General features: G+C 33.5%; 1 protein-coding gene across 1 annotated transcript; it reads right to left on the reverse strand.

Moving 5' to 3' along the window:
* Window positions 1-230: 230 nt before the first annotated feature.
* LOC140989033 (novel plant SNARE 11-like) lies at window positions 231-6,772 on the reverse strand. Its single transcript, XM_073458191.1, has 10 exons — window positions 6,353-6,772; window positions 6,114-6,206; window positions 5,292-5,385; window positions 5,172-5,209; window positions 4,047-4,135; window positions 3,388-3,467; window positions 2,233-2,289; window positions 2,021-2,113; window positions 1,853-1,927; window positions 231-622 (listed from the first exon to the last, which is right to left on the reverse strand). The coding sequence occupies exons 1-10, from the start codon at window positions 6,427-6,429 to the stop codon at window positions 533-535; spliced, it is 786 nt and encodes a 261-aa protein (XP_073314292.1). The 5' UTR covers window positions 6,430-6,772; the 3' UTR covers window positions 231-532.
* Window positions 6,773-20,155: the final 13,383 nt, after the last annotated feature.

The following is a 20,155-nucleotide window of genomic DNA, read 5'->3' on the forward strand; positions in this document are numbered from 1 at the left end:
ACTCATAATTCGATCATCCATCATCAAATTATGTAAGTAATCGAATAAAGAATGTCATTACAAAATAGAGCCAACGGTTCCGTTTTCTGGGCACATATTCGAATAAATCTTGGACTAAAGTGACCAGACGTTGAACACAGAAAATAACATGATGGAAATGGGACGTTGTTGCTCCAAAGTGGATGCAAGTACAATCGATAGAAAGGAACATATACATCATACTGCAAAAGTTCAGATGAAAGGATTCTCTTTTCAATAAACAAACAATAAATTTGAGGAGAATGCAGACACCATAATACATCAATTCTTATTACTTCCTCATCCAAACGAGGGATTAACTTAAATTTTGAAAACATATATGGTACACACAATCAATTCCCAATTCCATCATTTTAGTGTGATACAAACACGGGAGTAGCACTTCCAAACAAATCTGAGTTTAATTTAATTCTTTGTGATATAACCTGGTGCTCCTGATACTGTTCCATCCGAAATACTCGATCACACTGTAATTTAGTAATGCACTCACACTTCAGTTTGCATTCCAAAGTAGTTTACGTGTAGGAGCAGGAGGAGCTAAGCCTGGTATGTCTCGAATGTCTTTGTTATGTGGGTTGACAATCTGATAAATCAACATGAACGATATCTCAGAAACCAATCAACAAATCACCAACCAATAAAAGGCAAATCAGCTTTGTTTTTTGTGTGAGTTTCCCTTGGAGAGAAATGTAAAGCTTTAAGAGAACAAACTTCGTCAGTCACGGCATCGATCCTACATACTGAAGGAGTTTCTCAAAAGTCCAGAAAGGACAAGTTTGAAAATCATTTTGTGCATTATATCTAGAAATGGCCACACCACTACTAGGAGTTGCAGTGTTGCATCTAGGCCCGGAGACTACAGAGTCCTCAACAGACAAGAAGATTCAGCATGCTAGCTTTTTAATGAGGATAAGATGACAAAGGAGAAGAATCAACATGCTAGCTTTTTAACGAGGATTCACTCAAAGATGACTTAAGATCTCAAAACTACTTCCTAAATACAATCAGAACCTGAATGCAAGATTCAAGTTTAAGTTTTATCACACCAAGGGAAGCGAGTGTATCAGCTTGATTTAGGGGGTGCATTTTCAAAAATGACAAAGATGAAGAGTGCAAGTAAACTATTTCTATTGAAAAATGACAAAGCAACCATTTGATGAATACTGATGCACGCATTTCCTATATTACCAGAAAGGAAACCTTTGAATACCAAATGGTATTACTACAACATGACCATCAGTCACCTTTTACCTTATATCCTTCTCCTTTCTTAAACCTACAATTTCATTCCACTATTTCTTCTTTCCAAATTTACATTATGTGAAATTAACTCCATTTCGTGTCCCAATATCGATTCCATTGCAGAGCTTTTTCTACAGAGTTCCTAAACAAAAATTTTAACTTGCGGAAGCTTAGTTTCAGAAGTTGCCATGTCAGATGAAGGTATTCGCTATATACTGGGAGAATGGACAGTTTCAGATTTAATTAAGGGCATGCATCAAGATGTAAAAAACACACAAACTTCTTAAAAGCGCACAAAACATTTGATAATTACATGACAAAATATATCAAGCATTTTGAAGAAGTTTATGTTTGCTAGCAGAGAATACTCCAGACCACTTTCACAACAAGAATTGTTGCGAGTACAGAGAGTTAAAGTTGGATGATTACATGACTCAAAAAAACAAAGTTTGATTATTACACATTATTGACTCCATCAATGGGTGCATAAGAAGTCTGTATCATAGTATATGTTGCACGTATAAAATATTCAAGATAGCAGCAATTAACAGAAATCAAACAGACAACAAACCTTTACTATAATGATAGTGATGACACCAATTACAATAAGAAACAGAAGTCCCATGATGCACCGATCAGTTGCAACCTGATTCAAAAATTAAATTAAAGTTAGTAAGAATGTGCGTAACAATGAACATGGTACATAAGACAGGAGGCGAAGTTTATTTCGGAGATTGACCTGCCTACCGATTTCCTTGACCAGTTGTGAGGCCTTCTTGATTGAAAAATGGATGGAGTCCAGTTCGTTGACGATTCTGCTCATTTGTTCAGTCTGACCATATACGATTAAGAATATTAATCAGAAAACCATTTGGAGGGATAATATTGATATCATATTCCATATTCAACAAATTTTCATAAAAACTGAAGCTTCTATTTCAAATAACACACCTGAGCTTTGAGAGCTGCAGCCGTCTCTATTCCTACATCAACCGTATCATGGACAACCTGTCACCAATAAAGCATTACAGATGACGTTTGGAGGTACTAATTGGAAAGACTACTTCTTAAGCAAGCATTAAGCTCTTGCATCCTCTTTACAAATTACTTCCTTGTGGATGAAATGAAATTGAGTGGCATACATTGTACATAAGCTCAAGATAATGCTTCTATTATTTATATTCTCGTTGTTAATACTGATATCATATAATTATATTTCCGTGTATAAAAACCAATGTTCTAAAAAGCTTGAAGCGTCATGATCAAGCTTGAAGCCTTAGTAGCTTAAGTGGGTTTAGAATGAGAGTAAATGTGAAAAAACGTTTTTAAGTTTTTGTTACAACTTTAACTATATCAAGTCAGTCAACGTATTACATTACACACAAAAATATAAAATTTAAGAATAAATGCATAAATTTTCAAGTTTTCAAAAACATTAAAATCTCAAATTCACAAATTGTGTGGATGAAACTTGTGCGATCGTTGTTGGATCAAATGTCATCTCTCAGTAATGAAGAAATGAAGGATTTGGAGCAACGTTTTATTTCGATGCCTTTGAGATTTTTTTTGGGTTTAAAAATATCAAATATTTATTATTAAAATTTAAAAGTAAAAGCTTATTAAAAAAATAAATAAAAGTTTACCAAAAATTTTATCTAAAAAATTTTAATTTTTCAAGCTTTTTCTGGTCAATCAAAGGGTCGTCCATTTTTTCCATGCTTTTGCCCGAAACGAAGCTTTTTCTTCACATTTTCTTGACGCTTTGCTCTTAATCCACATTTTTTTACACAGAATACTGATATATGCTTGTATACATGGCATGTTATAATTTTGAAATCTCTTTTTTTGGTTAAATACACCACACTCCTTAGAAACCTCATATAAGGCTGCTTGATACATGGCTTTCAACAAAATCAAAACAAACACCTTGCACAAATTCAATTACATAGCTCTAACTCTAAAAAACAAAACACAGTTTAGGAAATGAGTAGTCAAAGAAGTTAGAGAGCATTACATTTATTAAATATAGGGGATGTTGCATATTAGAAAAGAGATGCCAACAAGAGAAATGATTTTCTTCATATTCAAATTCTCGAATGTACTAACCTTTTTTGCTCTATCAATTGCTTGATCAGTCTCATCCATCATATGATTTCCATGATCCATGAGCTGTTGATTTGTCATATCTACAATAATATGTCAACCCTCAGATAATTCTTAAAAACAGAATAGATAAAGCATATAAAAACATTTATGATCAAAGTAGTCAAATTTTGGTGTATTTTCACAAACAATCTAAATTCATCAAGAATCTCCAGCTTCCAAATCACTTCCAAATTTGCGGCAGACAACACTAAACCAAACAACTGATGCCTTGGGCCCGAGAATATGTTTTTTCACAAGTAACATATCATCATATCAGCAAACTGTAACAAAGAAGAAGCAAATTCTAAAGAGGAAATAGGCACAAGTTATATTCTCTCTACATCTTCTTCTCATTTTCTCAATGACTGATGACAAAAATGGTCCAAAAAATCATACAAGAGATATATTAGCACCTCTTATCTATTTATTTTGTCTACTCATCCATGCCACCATCTTCCTGCAGCTAGCGCATAAGTGACTAAGACAAATAGAATGTACAAATAAATACTAATCACAGTGCCTCAAAGAGAATTTTACACTTCGACATATTGTAAATAATGATGTTGATGAGCAATAATAGAGCATCTATCATTTCGTATATATAGCTAAAAATTACTTACTGGATGTGAGCAATACATTATCTTCTGCAAATCCTTCACCTGGTCCCTCGAAGAGATCTACACGCTTGTTTTCAAGATTGCTTGCATACCTAGAGAATCAGTCAGAAATTCTTGAAAAATCAGCACTGATGTTTTGTTCACCAGAGAGAGGAAGTTAGCCTTTGAAGAAACGAACATTTAATAGTATCAATTTTGTAGACAGAAAACGATAAAAGAAACTGTAGACAGAAAAGTGAATTATGAAATGTAAAACTTTTATGATAAAAAAGAACAATGTCTTCGGTGCTACTGGAAAATGGCATGACCTCTACCGTAAAAAGTATTTTATTCCAAAAATCAAACCAACATACATCAAAATATCCTATTCATTTTCAAAATATATTCGCTAGAAGATATTTTGCCGGAAACTCAAAACACAAAACAAGTATAGTCTGTGATTTTGAAATGGCAATTTTTGTTCAAAAGTAACCTTAAGATAATTATATTAACTCCTACTAACTTGCAATCACAGTCATTAAGACATTTGCTAAAGTTTCGCCTTCTCATGTCTCATATAATATTTGTAGAATTTCAATCAATTCAAAATGAGACTTTTGAACAGACTTATTTGTTTCATTGGTTGGTAAACACATCTTAAAAAACCTATTTCAGTTTATATACTTTTTGCTAAATAAAATCTATTTCGTTTCTCAAATCCTTGTTCCACGTGCTTCGTACTGGGAAACCAACAGAGCCACAGCTTAGCTAATTGGTTTCTTAAACTGAATGCAACTAATGCACATATGACACAATCACATTCACACCACCTTTAGTTATTTATTGTCTTAATAAATGCACATATGCAACAATGCACATCTGACACAATCACAACACCACGGCAGATTATTTTCAAGGAAAAATATACAGGAAACATAAATAAGAAGGCACAAATATTAAAGCAGATCTATTATGTTATTCGAGACATGTGATATGCAGTTATTTTGAGGCTTTCAGAAACGAATTCAGCTCATAAAAATGCATACATAAAGAAGAGAACATGACAGAACATTGAAACACTAAAATTATGAGATAAACCACACGAACACATAGGTGTAATTGGAGAATCATAACTCCAGATAGACTTACTGTTTCTTGAGGGCAACATATGAATTCAACTCTTTGATCTGAACGAAAAGGTCAAATAAATTCATGAGAAAAGACTTGCTATTTGCAGCATGAATTAAATGTGTAAGCATCAGAACTCACCATTGATTGTTTTTTCTCTGCCAGCATCTTATTTGTGTCCGGGGCATTTTTATACTCCAAATCCTTCAACTCTCGGTCAAACTCTTTAATAAGCCTGGACCAATAGAAAGGATTATATCATACATTGTAAAGTAAATCATCTGTTTCTGCACATGCATGCACGTGAAACCCTACTGACTTTTTAACCTGTTTGATGTTGTGGCCTATATATCATTCATTCACTTAATGTACTTCGACTAAGTTATACAATAAGAAATTTGTAACGCTCAAATGGAATTGCATTCTGAATCATCATGCCAGAGGGCAAGACCGTATTCATTGGCATAGCTAAAAAAACTGAGGTCAAGGTCAGGAGGTTTATAATAATTGCACCACATCCAAAGAGTGACTATATTTACCAAACCAACGCCAATATTACTTACAATACTGAGAGGCTATATCAGTATAGAAGTTCAATCAGACAACTCTTGCAAACACTGCTAACATGGTGCAAGTCTCCTACCTCATTCGCGCCTACACATTCTATGTGACTTGAGCAGTTGAACACAATATGTAAGATTGGGAACGAACTGTTCCATCACCATTTGGCCATTGATCGAGCTGTCCTTTGATATTCAGAGATATGTAGTAAAACACAATCTCGAACACAACGCCAAACGTCAACATGTATTGACATTTCAACCCGTAAAAAACTTCTATCGAGAAAAATGACAATTATTACACTTGTCACAACAATCATAGATCACGACCAATAACAACATGTATCACCACGAAAGAAAATTACACAAGTAAATTGGAGGGTAAAAAATCCTTCAAAAGTACCTCTTACATTCGCGCATCTTCTCAGTGAGCTCTTCCAGCTGCCTACTCTGCCTATTGGAATCTTTAATCTTCTCCAATTTTTGAAATCCATTCCTTCATTTTCAAATTCAAGACAGATCAAAATGTCAACGCGCAAATGTAAAATCTTTCTAATCATCATCCAACACAAAAACATTTCATCTGCATTCACAATAGGAGACATTCATAAAATCAACGGAACAAACAATTTACAAACTCACGAAAGTGCTCGAAAAATGTCCGAAATCTGCCCCTCGATCTCAGCGAGCTCTTCGCTAACCGCAGATAACGAAGCCATTGCCTCAATAAAAAATCAAAACCAAAGCAACCCAAGAATCTTCAAACCCTCCTTCGATACAAACACATTCGTTAAAAATTAACAGGCGTCAAATTCAAACGAAAAATGGTGATAGTTTCAAAAACTTTGAACTCGCGCTTCAGACAATGCAATGACGGATTCGCACCGTCACGGATCCGAGCAATGCGGGTCGGAATTTCGGTAGACCTGGCTTGAAAATCGATTGAATCTGCTGGAGAAGGAGATACCTATGCTCTGATCTGGTGCTCTCGTGATTTACGGACAAAAATTTGATCTCAAGACCGAAAATAAATAGTTATTATTATGTAATAAATCTTGAGAAAAAATGAGAGGGTAAATTGCTTTAAAATAACTAAAGTCAAATTCAACTTTCCATTTCACTCATCCTATTAGAAGTTTTATGTCCTCAATCCGCATATGTCACGGGTGTCAATTCGAGTGGTTAAATAAGTTGGGTCAGGTCGGATCAAGTTGACGTAATCCGACCAGAATTTGAACCAACACAAAAACCCACAACTCGAACTCGATTCTCATTATTCCGACTCAATAAGATCAATCTTGATTCAACTCGATTTTGATTTTTTTTTATTTTTAAAAAAAATTTAGTAAAATTCAAAATTTAATTTAAACACAAATAACAAAACATCTCTTATAATGATTTAAATTTGAAGTCTGATAGTAGAATATTAAAGTATATTTACTAAATCAAATAAACAATTGTTTAAAAAATAGAACATATACAAAATAAATATTAAATTATAAAAATCTATGATATAAATATACGATAAATATTTTTTCAAACATACAATTTATAAAAATATTGGCAATATTTATTAATTATATATTTTTAAAAAAATTAAAATTCCCGGGTTGACCAGAACCCGATTATTTTTTATAGTCATATATCGGGTTTAATCCGACCAGACCCGAACTCCAAAACCCAAACCCAAACTTGATTTTTTTCCGGTCAAAACGTGTCGAGTTGACGTTCGATTTTGACATCATTATGTAAATTGACTAAAATGCTCATTTTCTTGCCATTTTTCAACATTAAATTAAAAACAATTTATATTTCTCGTCATTTTTGTTTCTCTTCATTCTTCAAGTTCGTTGTACATAGATCAAAAAATTTGTCAAGCGCTTCTCTGTCATCATCGTCTCCACCTACCAATATTTTCTTCATCTTCACCCAAGTTTCGTTTTTATTTTTTCCCAATCTTTGCACCTCTTGAACTTCATATTCTTTGTTGGTTTAATTCCCTTTTTAGCTTATTTTTTCACACTTGTATGATAATGGAGGAAGTTAGCTTCTCTCAGCTTGTACATATATTCATGTGGAGCTTGAGCCTGCTTGAATAACAACATATATCATCACGATAGAAATTTGATTAAGAAGAAACATTTTCGCCACTAGTGAGATTTACTTCAATTCATTTATTATTGGTTATAGTTGTTAATTTGGATTTAGAATTATATGAAATGGCTGTTAAGAATGCATTTCTCAATGTAGAACTCGAAGGAGAAATATATATAGAATAACCAATAGGTTTTGTTGTTAAAGGTCAAGAAAATAAAGTTTGTAAATTGAGTATTTTAATTTTTGGCCTTAAGCATTCTTCTAGACAATTATATTTGAGATTTCACAGAGCAATAATCTCATACGCCTTCATTATAATAGATGAATATCATTATGTTTATGTGAAAAGATCCAATAAAAAATTTGTGATTATATATCTTTACAATGGCATATTGTTAGCTTGAAATGACAAGAAGTATATTGAAATCATTACGAAGTGGTTGCCCTCAGATTTTGAAATGAAGGACATGGGTAAGGTAGATTACATTCTAGGTGTTAAAATTCAAAGAGATCGTTCTAAAAGACAGCTTGCATTGTATTAAGAATCTTATATCAAAAATGTTCTAGAGCGATTTAGAATGTCAAATTGCAAACCCATTTATACTCTCGTGCCCAAAGGTGAAAGCTTGAGTTGTGAAATGTGCCCAAACACTTATGAAGAAATGCAAGAGATGTCTAGAGTACCATATTATAGAGTAGTTGTGAGTTTGATGTACGTAATGATGAGTACTCATCTCGATATTTGTCATGCCATAAGTCTAGTAAGAAGGTATCAATCTAACCCAGGAAGAAGACCTGAATTGCAGATAAAGGCATTCTAAGATACCTAAAAGACACTACAGATTATTTCCTTTGTTATCAAGGAAAATATTTAACACTGAAATGATACACAGATGCTGACTGAAGTGGTGATTTAGACGAGCTTAAATCCACATCTAGATATGCTTTCTTGCTAAATGATGGATGTATATTGTGGAGAAACAAGAAGCAAACATGTAAATCTCTATCCACAATGGAAGCAGAATTTGTGGCATGTGCTTCTGTATGACAATCCAGTGGGAGTTGTAACAGTTTATTGCTATAATCAATCAACAATTGTTTACACAAAAGTTCCTAAATACCAAGGAAAAACCAAACATATCAACACGAATACAACTTCATCAGAGATATTGTTTAAATGAATGAGGTGGTTTTAAAATACATGCCTATGCTCATAATGGTGGCCAATCCTTTTACCAAGCCAATACCATTATATATTTTTATAGATTATGTTAAATCTCTTGGACTACGTAGGATGCGATTGTAACTGAATCTATATATATGTAATACATTGTGCTCATTATTATAATAATGTTTCATTATGCGTTATGTGTATACAATTATTTCATGAATTATTTATCTGCGTATTAAGGTATGTCTGACAAGTTGAGATTGGCTCTCTCACATGAGATATCGCCTTTGATGCTGAGAAACATGCAGAGATGAGATAGTATTGATTTTGTAGTGAACAGATCCATACAAATGTTTCCTTGGTCACGAATTACCAAGATGAGATTAGTTCATTAAATTTTTTATTGTACTTGAAATGGATTTTCCCACAATCCATTAAACTTGTCTGATAGTCAGATATGAGTTTTCGTTATATTGATATATGTTGGAGGATAAACGAGAAAAGAAACTCAAGTTAAGTGTTGAGACACACTTGAGCTAAGATATGTACAGTGTGAATATCTTTTTTGACATACCCTTCCAAATAGAGGAAGAAGCATATCATAACACGTGTTCATACCATGTGTGTTGAGGTGACAATTTGTATAATAAGTAGTCGAGTCTCATATCATTGTGTGAGATCCATAGATTTATATACAAACATAATCTTATACCCTTAAGACTCTCAAATGTTTCTTTAATTTTATTTTAGTAATTCTACTTTAGCATGCTACTAATAGCTATGAACGATTCTGTAATGCGATACATGTCTAAGCAAGTAGCTAAAAATAAACATTGAAAGATTACAGTGGAAAAATAAGATTTATTTTGACATTTTTTTGTATTCACAAGCCAGTTAATTATGTTTAACTTAGTTTTTAGAACATAATATTGAATACATGAATATAGATAAATATTTTGAATCAAGTATACTCTTTTTTTTTTGTGACAAGAGATACGTTGATTACTGTAATAAAATAAATCTGAGATATAGCGAGCTGAATGTCCTCATAATATTTTGAATTGAGTTGCTCTATATCATTAACCGACGAATAACTCTAAGCTCTTATTTTTTTGTGCTTGTTGATCACATGATCCATTGACTTGTATGAAATTGGTGTTATATGATTATAGTCAATCAATGCAAGATGTCTAGCCCTCATGTGCGAGTGTCGGAGTGTGAGATGTAAAAATTACAAATGGGTTAACGGGTCGCCTATGAGGGTTGACCCAACCCGATCCAAGTAACTCAATTGTTCATATGAATTAATTGGAGGGAACAATTACTTTTATAAATAACTTCCACTAAATACATAATAGATAATATTGCAATGGATCAATATATCTATACACGGGAAAGCTGGAGGGCCGAGAGCTTCTATCAAAAGGCAAAAGAATATCACATATTTATTTAAGCATTTGGATTGTGCAAATCGATTCCTTTCCATACATGATTGTTAATTGTTTTCAAACAAATGTTAGTGACTCAACTACAAAGATCCTAAATAAAAATATGATTTTATTCGATAATGATATACGATATTCGAGTTAGATTTCCATCAATTTTTGAAACGACCCTCGCTTTTTACTTTAAAATTCTACTAAATTTTTTTTCTTTATTATAAGCATGATTTCGAAAATCCACACTTTAAATAATTTAACTTTTCCGTGAATCAAAATAATTTAACATTTAAAAATCTCAAATGCATGACAATCTATAAATCGTCAATTAACCAAAAATCCTACGTCGACCTTTAACTAGATCAACTAACATCATAATAAAGCATAAAAGAAAGTTTCCAATAAATCATTAACAAAAATCTTTTAACTATCAAGCTAATGTGGAAATAAATATCCATCGGTAGTATATTGTCTGTCTCCAACTGATTGCCCTTTTTTCATCCTAGCATTCATGGCATTCTTAATGGCCTCATGCTTAGATTGACTAAATTGCTGACCAAACATAGCTTGCAGAGAATCCATTATCTCATAAGCATTCTCCACATGCTCGTGCTTAAGCCTAAGCACATCGTTCATTCCGGCTAACATGTAGCCTTTAGCTTTATTTTTTGCCGCAATCCATCGATCATATATTTCTCATACACTATGAGAAGCATTCAAAGGAGGCTCGGGAGGACACACCTCCGTCAAGACAAATTTGAGGTTCTCACAGACGAGTGCAATGTTAATGTTACTCTTCCATTTCAAAAAGTTTTCACCAACCAACTTTTCATTAAGTAAAGTAAGAACGGGACCATAAGACATTTTTGCTGAAATTAATAATAAAAAACGACATTTAATAAATTGAACAAATATCATAGATAACAAATCAATATAGGAATCATAAATATGATGCATGATACATAATTATTTATTCTACCAATTCCAAGGAAATTTAATCTCACATTTAATAAGTCGCCTTAGGGTCAGACGAATTAAATGACGATTAAATCGAGACTATCTCTATTAATAAATAAAACACTAAGATATCTCATATCTTCAATTTTATTATTAATTACCTTTTAACTCAACCTAGATGCATTCAAACTATTCAATTGCATCCTTATGAGTGTGACCCACTATTTTGGATTTTAAATTACAATCCATAATTGCCGCCTTAGAGTAGGTAAATTATGAATCATGCTAAAAAATCTTATCCTTTCGGAAACTAAGTCTTGAATTTTTATTTAAATGAAAACCTTCCTTAGGGAGGATGTCCTATGCGTCACTAGGCGCCAATTAAACCTCACATTGCTTTTGTTAATAGTGGAGGTTGTAGGATTTACTGTCATGTATCCTTCTCCCACTCATTATTATAAAATAATTAAAGTTTCTCAAATGTTTTAATTATTTAATTAAAACATCTTATGATTTAATTATAAAAGGTCCAATCTTATTGGTCTCTATAAAATGATATGTGCAATATAATGAACATCATGAAATTTAAATCTAATTTAAACAAGATACAAAAGACATATAAAATACACACATTTAAATCAAATTTAAACATGATGAGTGGCATAAATAAAATGAGAGTTAGATATTGTTGAAAGTTGTAATTTTCAATCGTGTCCTTCTAATCACAGTTTTGATTGAAAAATAAAATTAACAAATCAAATAAAACAATTTTATTTAATTTCAAATTAATTTTATAAATCAAATTGTAAAATCAATATTTTACACTCAACAAATTAAAACTTATTTTTAATATTAAGTTAAATTGGGCTAAACATTTTTTTTAAAAAAAATACTAGTTTTGTCATACAAATCCAAAATATTAAAAAAAATTTAATTATTTCATGGTACTGGTCCAATTCAGAAATTGGGCCAGATTTAAAAAAATCTGATTTAAATTTGTGCTGACCCAGTTCGAAACTGGGCTATATTTAAATATGTTGGGCCAGTTCGAAACTGGTCTAAATTTTAAATATGTGTTGAGCCAATGTAAAATCAATTGCCATTTCATAAATGGGTCACTCATATTTTTTTTAATGTTTGGCCCAACTTACAAATTGGGCTATGAAATATCCTAGCCCAATAAAAAAAATGCCTCCCTTCCTTAAGCAGGAGTCTGCCATGGAAGAAAGGCTTGTGAGTTGAGGCTACCTTGTAGTGACAGTCACAATATTCTCCATCTTTCCCGTCGCCGGAGTGTGCCTCGTCTAGTGAGAAATTTTGCTCGTGTAACCCGTACGCGAGTAAAATCTTCTCGATCCAGCGGCCGTGAGTGGAGGTCGCACAGTCCACTGCAACGAACCGCTGCTTCACCGCGACGGAACCTCCACCGCAGGCGTGGATCGGGAATGATCAGGAACAATTTCCGATCAAGACTGGAAAAAAAATTGTTAGCACAAATCAACTTTTGATAAAATACTTCTTCCTCTCTTGAAGTGTGCGGTGGATTTTACAAATCAACACAAATGCAACAATTTAAAGACACGGTCGAAAATTATTTTATTTTTAATATGACGTACAGTGGCCCAAAAAAATTTACAATACACAAAATTAACTCAACTATTAATTCACTTTCATAAATTTAAATTCACATAATTAATATTCATACGAAAAAAATAGTTCTGATACCATTTGTTGGAAATTATATAGCCTTCGGAACAATTCCGGCTAAAAAAATTTATTTTCGATCAAATCGAAACGCAGCGGAAGCGATTACATAATTTCATAAATTATAATCGAACATATGAAAATAAATTAACCATGAATTTAAATAAAAATAATTTACTAGAAAACTAACATTTTGTAATTTTCTCTTTTTTCGCGAATCTGAGATGCGTAGAAATCACAGCCTTCCAGTACGATCTTTCCTATCGACGGTAGTGTGTGGGCACTCAAAAACACAAAAGTTAGAAATCAAACTTTTATTTTATTCTATACTCTATTTTCAACTCATAAATAAGTAGAGAATGAGTTGTATATTTTTCTTATCTCTCGAAAAGACTACCTAGGATCCTATTTATAATATTCAACTAAAGAGGCAAAATCCCAATCTAATTGAGATTCCAAAACCATCGGCCATATCTTATCAAATCCAAGATAAGGCCAAAAAATCCCACTTGATTTGATTTTATAAATTTAAGTCTTTTAAAACTCATTTTAAAAGTTATAGGATTTCTAGGATCTTATCAAAATAAATTAGAATATTATTCTAACTTATTTTTAGATATTAAACAATATCTATAATTTATTCACAATAAATTAAAGATATTATAATCAACTTTTGGATATTACCATAATAATCCAAATATATAATTATCTCATAATTATAATTTAATATAATTAATATGACATAATCAATTATATTTATCTCAAAACTCTTGGAGTTATGGAAACATTTTTCCATATCCACACATGATTTCTAAATGGCATTTTTAATCCATCATTAATTTGAAAGGCGTACCGGGGACCATGGACTCATAATTAGAAGCTCCAATAAATTAAATAAATAATTAAACTCTTTAATTATTTTATCTAATTTATTAATTCCATAATTACTCCACTAAAAATATGGAATTGAACCCTTCTTCATTATGAAATATCTTACTCTACAAAATTGATCAGTCCATTAATATAATCATTACATATGGATTAATCCTCCATAGACAATTCGTAATTGAAGCTAGGAATTTTCCGTTTAGCTATTCAATTACTTCTTATCATCATTTATCATTAATTCACTAGTGAGTGATTTAATTTATAACTTAATTATAAATTATTTGGGCCCAACACTCAGTTCCAGAATTAACAAATGAGGGAATCGTCTTTCTACTTCTCGCAAGAAGGAATGGATTCCATGTCTGTGAATTCATATTCCCAGCCATTTATTTAAAATATAAATCTAAAATGCAAGTAATGAAAAATGCACGATTGCAAATTTTAAACAAGCAAATTAAGAATCATATTGAAATGAACAGGAGTTTAAAATCACATCAGGATTAAGATTTGTCCATATATGACCATCTTATGATTTAAATAGAATTTCATATTAACAACGGAATTTATTATGAAATATCTAATTAAATCGGTCATAGTCCTACATAATCTCATTATATATAAATGCTCCCATATAGATGTCTCTACATCGACGTCACGGAGAAGACAGTCACATTCATAATGTTCATGGGCCGCATTAGTGATGTTTTAATTAAAGATCCCATACTTTAATTAATTTCATCACGGACTTAATTTAAGTTTATTATCCATAATTTTAATCCTCGTGTATATATAACTTTTATATATACTAAAATCATGGTTACATCCAATAAACTAGGGATTTTACTATGATATTCATGACAATAATATTTCATTCAAATATGTTCAAAAATAAATGTCGTTTTTATTAATAATAAAAACATAATCTAATTACAATGCTTTAAGGGAACTATCCCCAACAATCAACTCTTTTCGTACTACCCAGGTGTAAAATGACTGTTTTGCTCCTGGACGTAAAATTTCTCGTTTTGACTTTTTCTTACTTTCGTTGACTCTAGACCATCCCAAATAATTATTTAAGTTTAAATTAAATTTTTAATATTTTTATTTGGCTTAAATTCGAGGCTTTCGTTTTAATTCTTTAATTACTAATTCGAAGAGCGTTTAATTCCCGAATTATTTCAACTTAAATATTTTCTTCTCAAATTTTAAGCATAGAATTTTTATCCCTAAATTACCCTCGTGAACCATGAATCGACCCCCGTGACCATGGTTCGACCCTTTTCTTTTCCTAATCCTAGTTCGAACCCTAAGCTAACTCCATCGAGCCTTCTTTCGTTTTTCTTAACCCATGGCCGAGCCACCTCAAACCATCCCTTAACCAGACCTCCTAGGGACCCTACCGAACCCCCTGTACCACACACGAGCCCCCCAGCCCACACGAGGAGTCCCTGCGCACAGCCACTCACAGCTGCAGCCCTCTCTTCCAATTTCTTCGAGCCACCATGGACCCAGCGGCCCCAGCCTCTGTCACAACCCTTGATCATTCTCCCTAGACACTACTGGACCATGTCCCAGCCCCTGCTCGCCAGCCTATTTCAGCACCGAGCCCTACGTACACCTGCACGCAGGCATGGAGGAGTCCCTACTCTGATGGACTCCTTCTCGGTTGCTGTCAAGGAGTCCTAGTCATGCAATGACTCTTCCTTACCTATCCACACAGCCTTCACCGAGCCCCTGACCATCCATGGCTGAGCCCTGGAGCCCCACCCCTTATAGCTGAGCCCTAGGACTCGATCATGCAAACCCATAAAACCCTAGGTTCTACCATTCCACCATGCACAGCTCCTCCCATGATCGTACAACCCTCGTATTATCCCTTAAATTACGCTTTCCTGACCCTTTAACATCCTAAATTGGCAGCGTACTCGTTGGGAATCATAACACGTTCATATATACGTAAAAATTTTCAAAACTTTAAAAATAATCGTCAAAATGTTACGCCATTTAAACCCCTATATTTTTCATGCAAAATAAGAAAAACATGCATATTATGGATTGAATGATGCGTCAAGAGAGTTTAGAAGTGTGCCTTTGCGTTTTAGAACGTTCGAAAATACGATCGTCGGCGTGGGGTGCGAGGAAGAACGAACGAGCGACGAAGACTCCTTGTTTCCTTCCCTCAAAGTTTTGAAAATTTCAGTGTGTGTTGTGTGTGTGATTTCGGCTGATTATGGTGTAAAAGACCTAGGTTTTCTATTTATTGATTTTAATTTGCATGATAATGAGCTTGAGTTTTGGGTTTTCGAGTTTAGGAGCAATTGAGCCTACTCATCCATGGTAAATTTAAGCCCAATAACACCTATTTAATTGAAAAATAAAAGTTTATAAAAATTAGTTTTCGAAAATATTGCATTTGATATTTTAAAAATCCCTCATTTGCCCAAAATCGGTTTTCTGGATAAAATCGAGCTCGTCTCGTAAAATAATTTGAACTCTATCATTTTTAGAAAAAATTAATCATATTTAATCATATTAATAAGCCTTGAGAATATTTATTGAAAAATATTTATTTTGTCTTGGTCTTCCCCGATCTCTTTTCCCCAGCCTATTATCGAATATCCGGGTAAAATCCTTCAATATCATGAAATCATGCACTTCAAACATTTAAGCATTTAAAATATATCAATTAAGTATTTACAATCAATTAAGTAAAATATATATGCAATTTAAATCATTTGCAAGCATGCTGTTTAAGTGAGTTGACTTTTAGACGTTACAATTTGGCAGATTTAACAATTTTAATCTAATAATTCAATCATCACCAATATACATGCATAAACTTTCTCCATACAATGTCCTTAAATAATCACTCGGTTCCATTTTTAGGGAGAATCGGTTTACCAACAAATTACCACATTAAATAAAATTTACAAATTGAACTCATATTTTTTCTTAAATTCGAATCAACCAAAATAATCACGGTTTTTTTAAAAAATAATTAAAATTTTAAATTTATTTTCAAAAATAATTTTAAAAAAAAATATTTTCAAGTTTACGGCAATCCGTGCTTACGAAGCACGGACCATGTGGACGTGGAGCCGTCCGCGCTTACAAAGCACGGACTCTGTAAATATCTATTTTTTTATTTTTTTTTTTGCTTTTTCCTGTCCATTCGTTTTTCTTTTCTGAACGCTTCACGTGAATATTCAGAAGTTCACCCGTACATAAATAATTGTACCGTAAACAGTATTGAACTTTTTTATTCTATATAAACGATGATATATTAGACAATAATTGAGTTATCAATTTCTTCTTCAATTTTCTCTCAAGTTTTATTGGCAAAATGTCTAACATCGATATACTCTTATATTTTAGTGGTCATGTGGTTATCGATAATGGATCAGTTGAATATAGCATTCCATTTGTTAGACCGATACGAGTATTACGGTCTATTAATTTGTTGGAGTTGGTTGAAGTTGTGCATAAAATGTTAGGATTCGATCCAACGAATTTTTCTTTGAAGTTGTCAACAAAATATTCATTCATGGAAAGATCATCTTGGCGTGAAATTCAAGTCAATCTCGTTGATGATTATTCTTTACAGTTTATAATGCAATTTGACAATATGCATATGTTGCATTTATACGTGGAAGCAAATTCAATTGAGCATCATGTTGGATTTGATGATCCTAAATCCTACGTTCGACATCTATCCGATTCTGTTTTCAATAACCAACCCAGTACTTCTACATATGGTGGTTATCAGGAGCAAGAATCTTATGTTCCACAGGTTACTGAAGGACTCGATAATATGAGTTTCGATAATGTAAGTGGGTCTTGGGATCAATATATCAATGTCTCGTCGGAACAACATCATGTTCCATATTGGCCGAATCCAACATTAGATACGAGTACTCGTTGTCCGGATCAGGCCAATAATGATGATATTTGGAGGACTGATTCTGAACCCGATATATCATACAGCGAGTCTGAAGAAGAAGAATTGAATGTTGATAATGAAGTGAATACTTGTACAAATCCTGATGAGGAAACATCATCTCGACAACCACCTCGTGACACATTACAGAGGTAGACTGTACCATTTCTTTCAAACACTTCTAAAATGCCATCATTTTTCAATAAATTTTTTGGGGAAGAGCCTCTCGATTTTGTCGATGTACCTTCTAGAGTGCAATCAAGCTATTACAATCCGGATAGAGGTGAATTATGTGTTAATATGTTATTTAAAGATAAGAATGATCTTATTGCATCTGTGAAGGATTATTCAGTCAGAGTTGTCAGGCATGAGTACTGTGTCGTGGAAAGCACATGCAGTTTGTGGAAGTTACGTTGTAAAAACAATTCTTCTACGATCATTTGTCGCTGGGGACTTCGCGCTTCTTTGAAGGTCAAGACTGGGTATTGGAAAATAACAAAATATGGCGGACCTCACACATGTATATCTACCTCTGTTGGTATAGATCATAAGAATTTGAACAGTGAAATGGTGGCACATACGCTATTGGGAGTTGTTCGTTGTGATCTTGCATACGAGATTAAGTATATAATCGAAAATGTGAAAGATAAATATGGATATCAAATCTCGTACATGAAGGCATGGCGAAGTTTGAAACGTGCTATGGAAATTACTTATGGTACATGGAAGAGCTCCGTTCAATTACTTCCCAAATATATGCTTGCTTTGTCCAAATATAATCCGGGAACAGCTGTGGAGTGAAAGCATCTCAGATCCAACACTGAAATGAGTAAGACACTGAACTATGTTTTTTGGGCATTCAAGCCGTGTGTTGATGGGTTTTGGCATTGTCGTAAAATAATAAGTGTCGATGGTACACACTTGTTACCATATACAAGCACAAAATGTTGATCGGTGTCACTCTGGATGCAAACAATCAGGTTCTACCGCTAGCGTTTGCTATTGTGGACGAAGAAACAACAGATTCTTGGAAATGGTTCTTGGAGCACCTAGGAAGACATGTTGTTCGTGGTGAAAATGGTGTGTGTCTTATTTCTGATAGGCATAAGGGAATCGTGCGCGCAACTGGAGATCTACCATATTTTCAACCTCCTTACGGTGTGCATCGTTTTTGTTTGAAACATGTGTGTTCAAACTTTAACGCCAAATTCAAAGACGTGCATTTGAAAGATTTATGCTGGGCGGCAGGAACACAAAATCAAATTTGTAAGTTTGAATCACTAAAGGAGGCAATCAAGCAAAAAAACATTTTGGCGCACCGATATTTGGCTGGAATTGCGATGTCTTATTCTAGTGATCGAATCTGAGTACTTGGTAACGTACGAGGCCAGATTTCAACCTCTTGCAGATGAGCGATACTGGGATCCTCCAAATTTCGAGTTGCACCACAACCCTGTTAGACGTGAAAGAAGAAGAGTTGGTAGAGACAGAACAACTCGATTGCGAAATGAGATGGACACAACGTTTTCAAGAGAGAGACAACATTGATGAAGTCTTTTGTTATGATGTAATAACGCTTGATATGTTAACTGAAAATAAATTTCTGTAAATGTTTTTTATGTTTTTAATTTAACTTGGTGAATTAATTTCAAATATTTAATTTTAAAAAAAAATTATGAGTCGAATAATCTTCGCGTTCGGGCGCGACGGGAAAATATTTCTGCTCCGTTCTTTGCCCGTGCGGTGATATAATACCACTCGGGCGCGAGATATATTACCGCTCGGGCGCGAGAGGGGCTGGGAATCAAAATTCCCTTTTCTCAAATCCCCTTATCTATAATCTCTCAATAAAAATTCACCTTCCCCTTCTATCATTCACCACCTGCAGTTTCTGTCAACATGGCTCCTAAGAAGTTGAAAGGTGATCCTAGTTCTTCCTCTTCTTCTTCATTTGATAGAAGTAGATTTGTGAATGAGGCGGCTAGGGCTCGGTATGAACATGCAAAAAATTCATAGAAACCCGATTATCGAGCGGGGATTTCGTAGGCAAAGGGAAGATCAATACGTAGGGCCTCTTGTGGGGTTGGAGATGCGGGGATGGGAAAAATTTGGGGCTCAACCTGACATGGCGGTGGTCTCAGTGGTGCGAGAATTTTATGCAAATGCGGGGGAGAGGACGGATGACAAGGCCTTTGTTCGGGGTAGACTTGTGTCGTATGATTCGGGTACTATCAATGCATTATTAGAAACGC

This window comes from Primulina huaijiensis, chromosome 11 (genome assembly GCF_012295235.1).
Source record: "Primulina huaijiensis isolate GDHJ02 chromosome 11, ASM1229523v2, whole genome shotgun sequence".
Lineage (NCBI taxonomy): Eukaryota > Viridiplantae > Streptophyta > Magnoliopsida > Lamiales > Gesneriaceae > Primulina > Primulina huaijiensis.

Bases quoted from the DNA above. Each gene is read 5' to 3' on its own strand.
- LOC140989033 (XM_073458191.1), bottom strand. From the start codon at position 6,429: ATGGCTTCGTTATCTGCGGTTAGCGAAGAGCTCGCTGAGATCGAGGGG. The intron at 3,468-4,046 runs GTAAGTAATTTT...ATATTATTGTAG, and splicing joins TAATGTATTGCTCACATCCA to ATATGACAAATCAACAGCTC. The intron at 2,114-2,232 runs GTGTGTTATTTG...GTATATGGTCAG, and splicing joins CTGCAGCTCTCAAAGCTCAG to ACTGAACAAATGAGCAGAAT.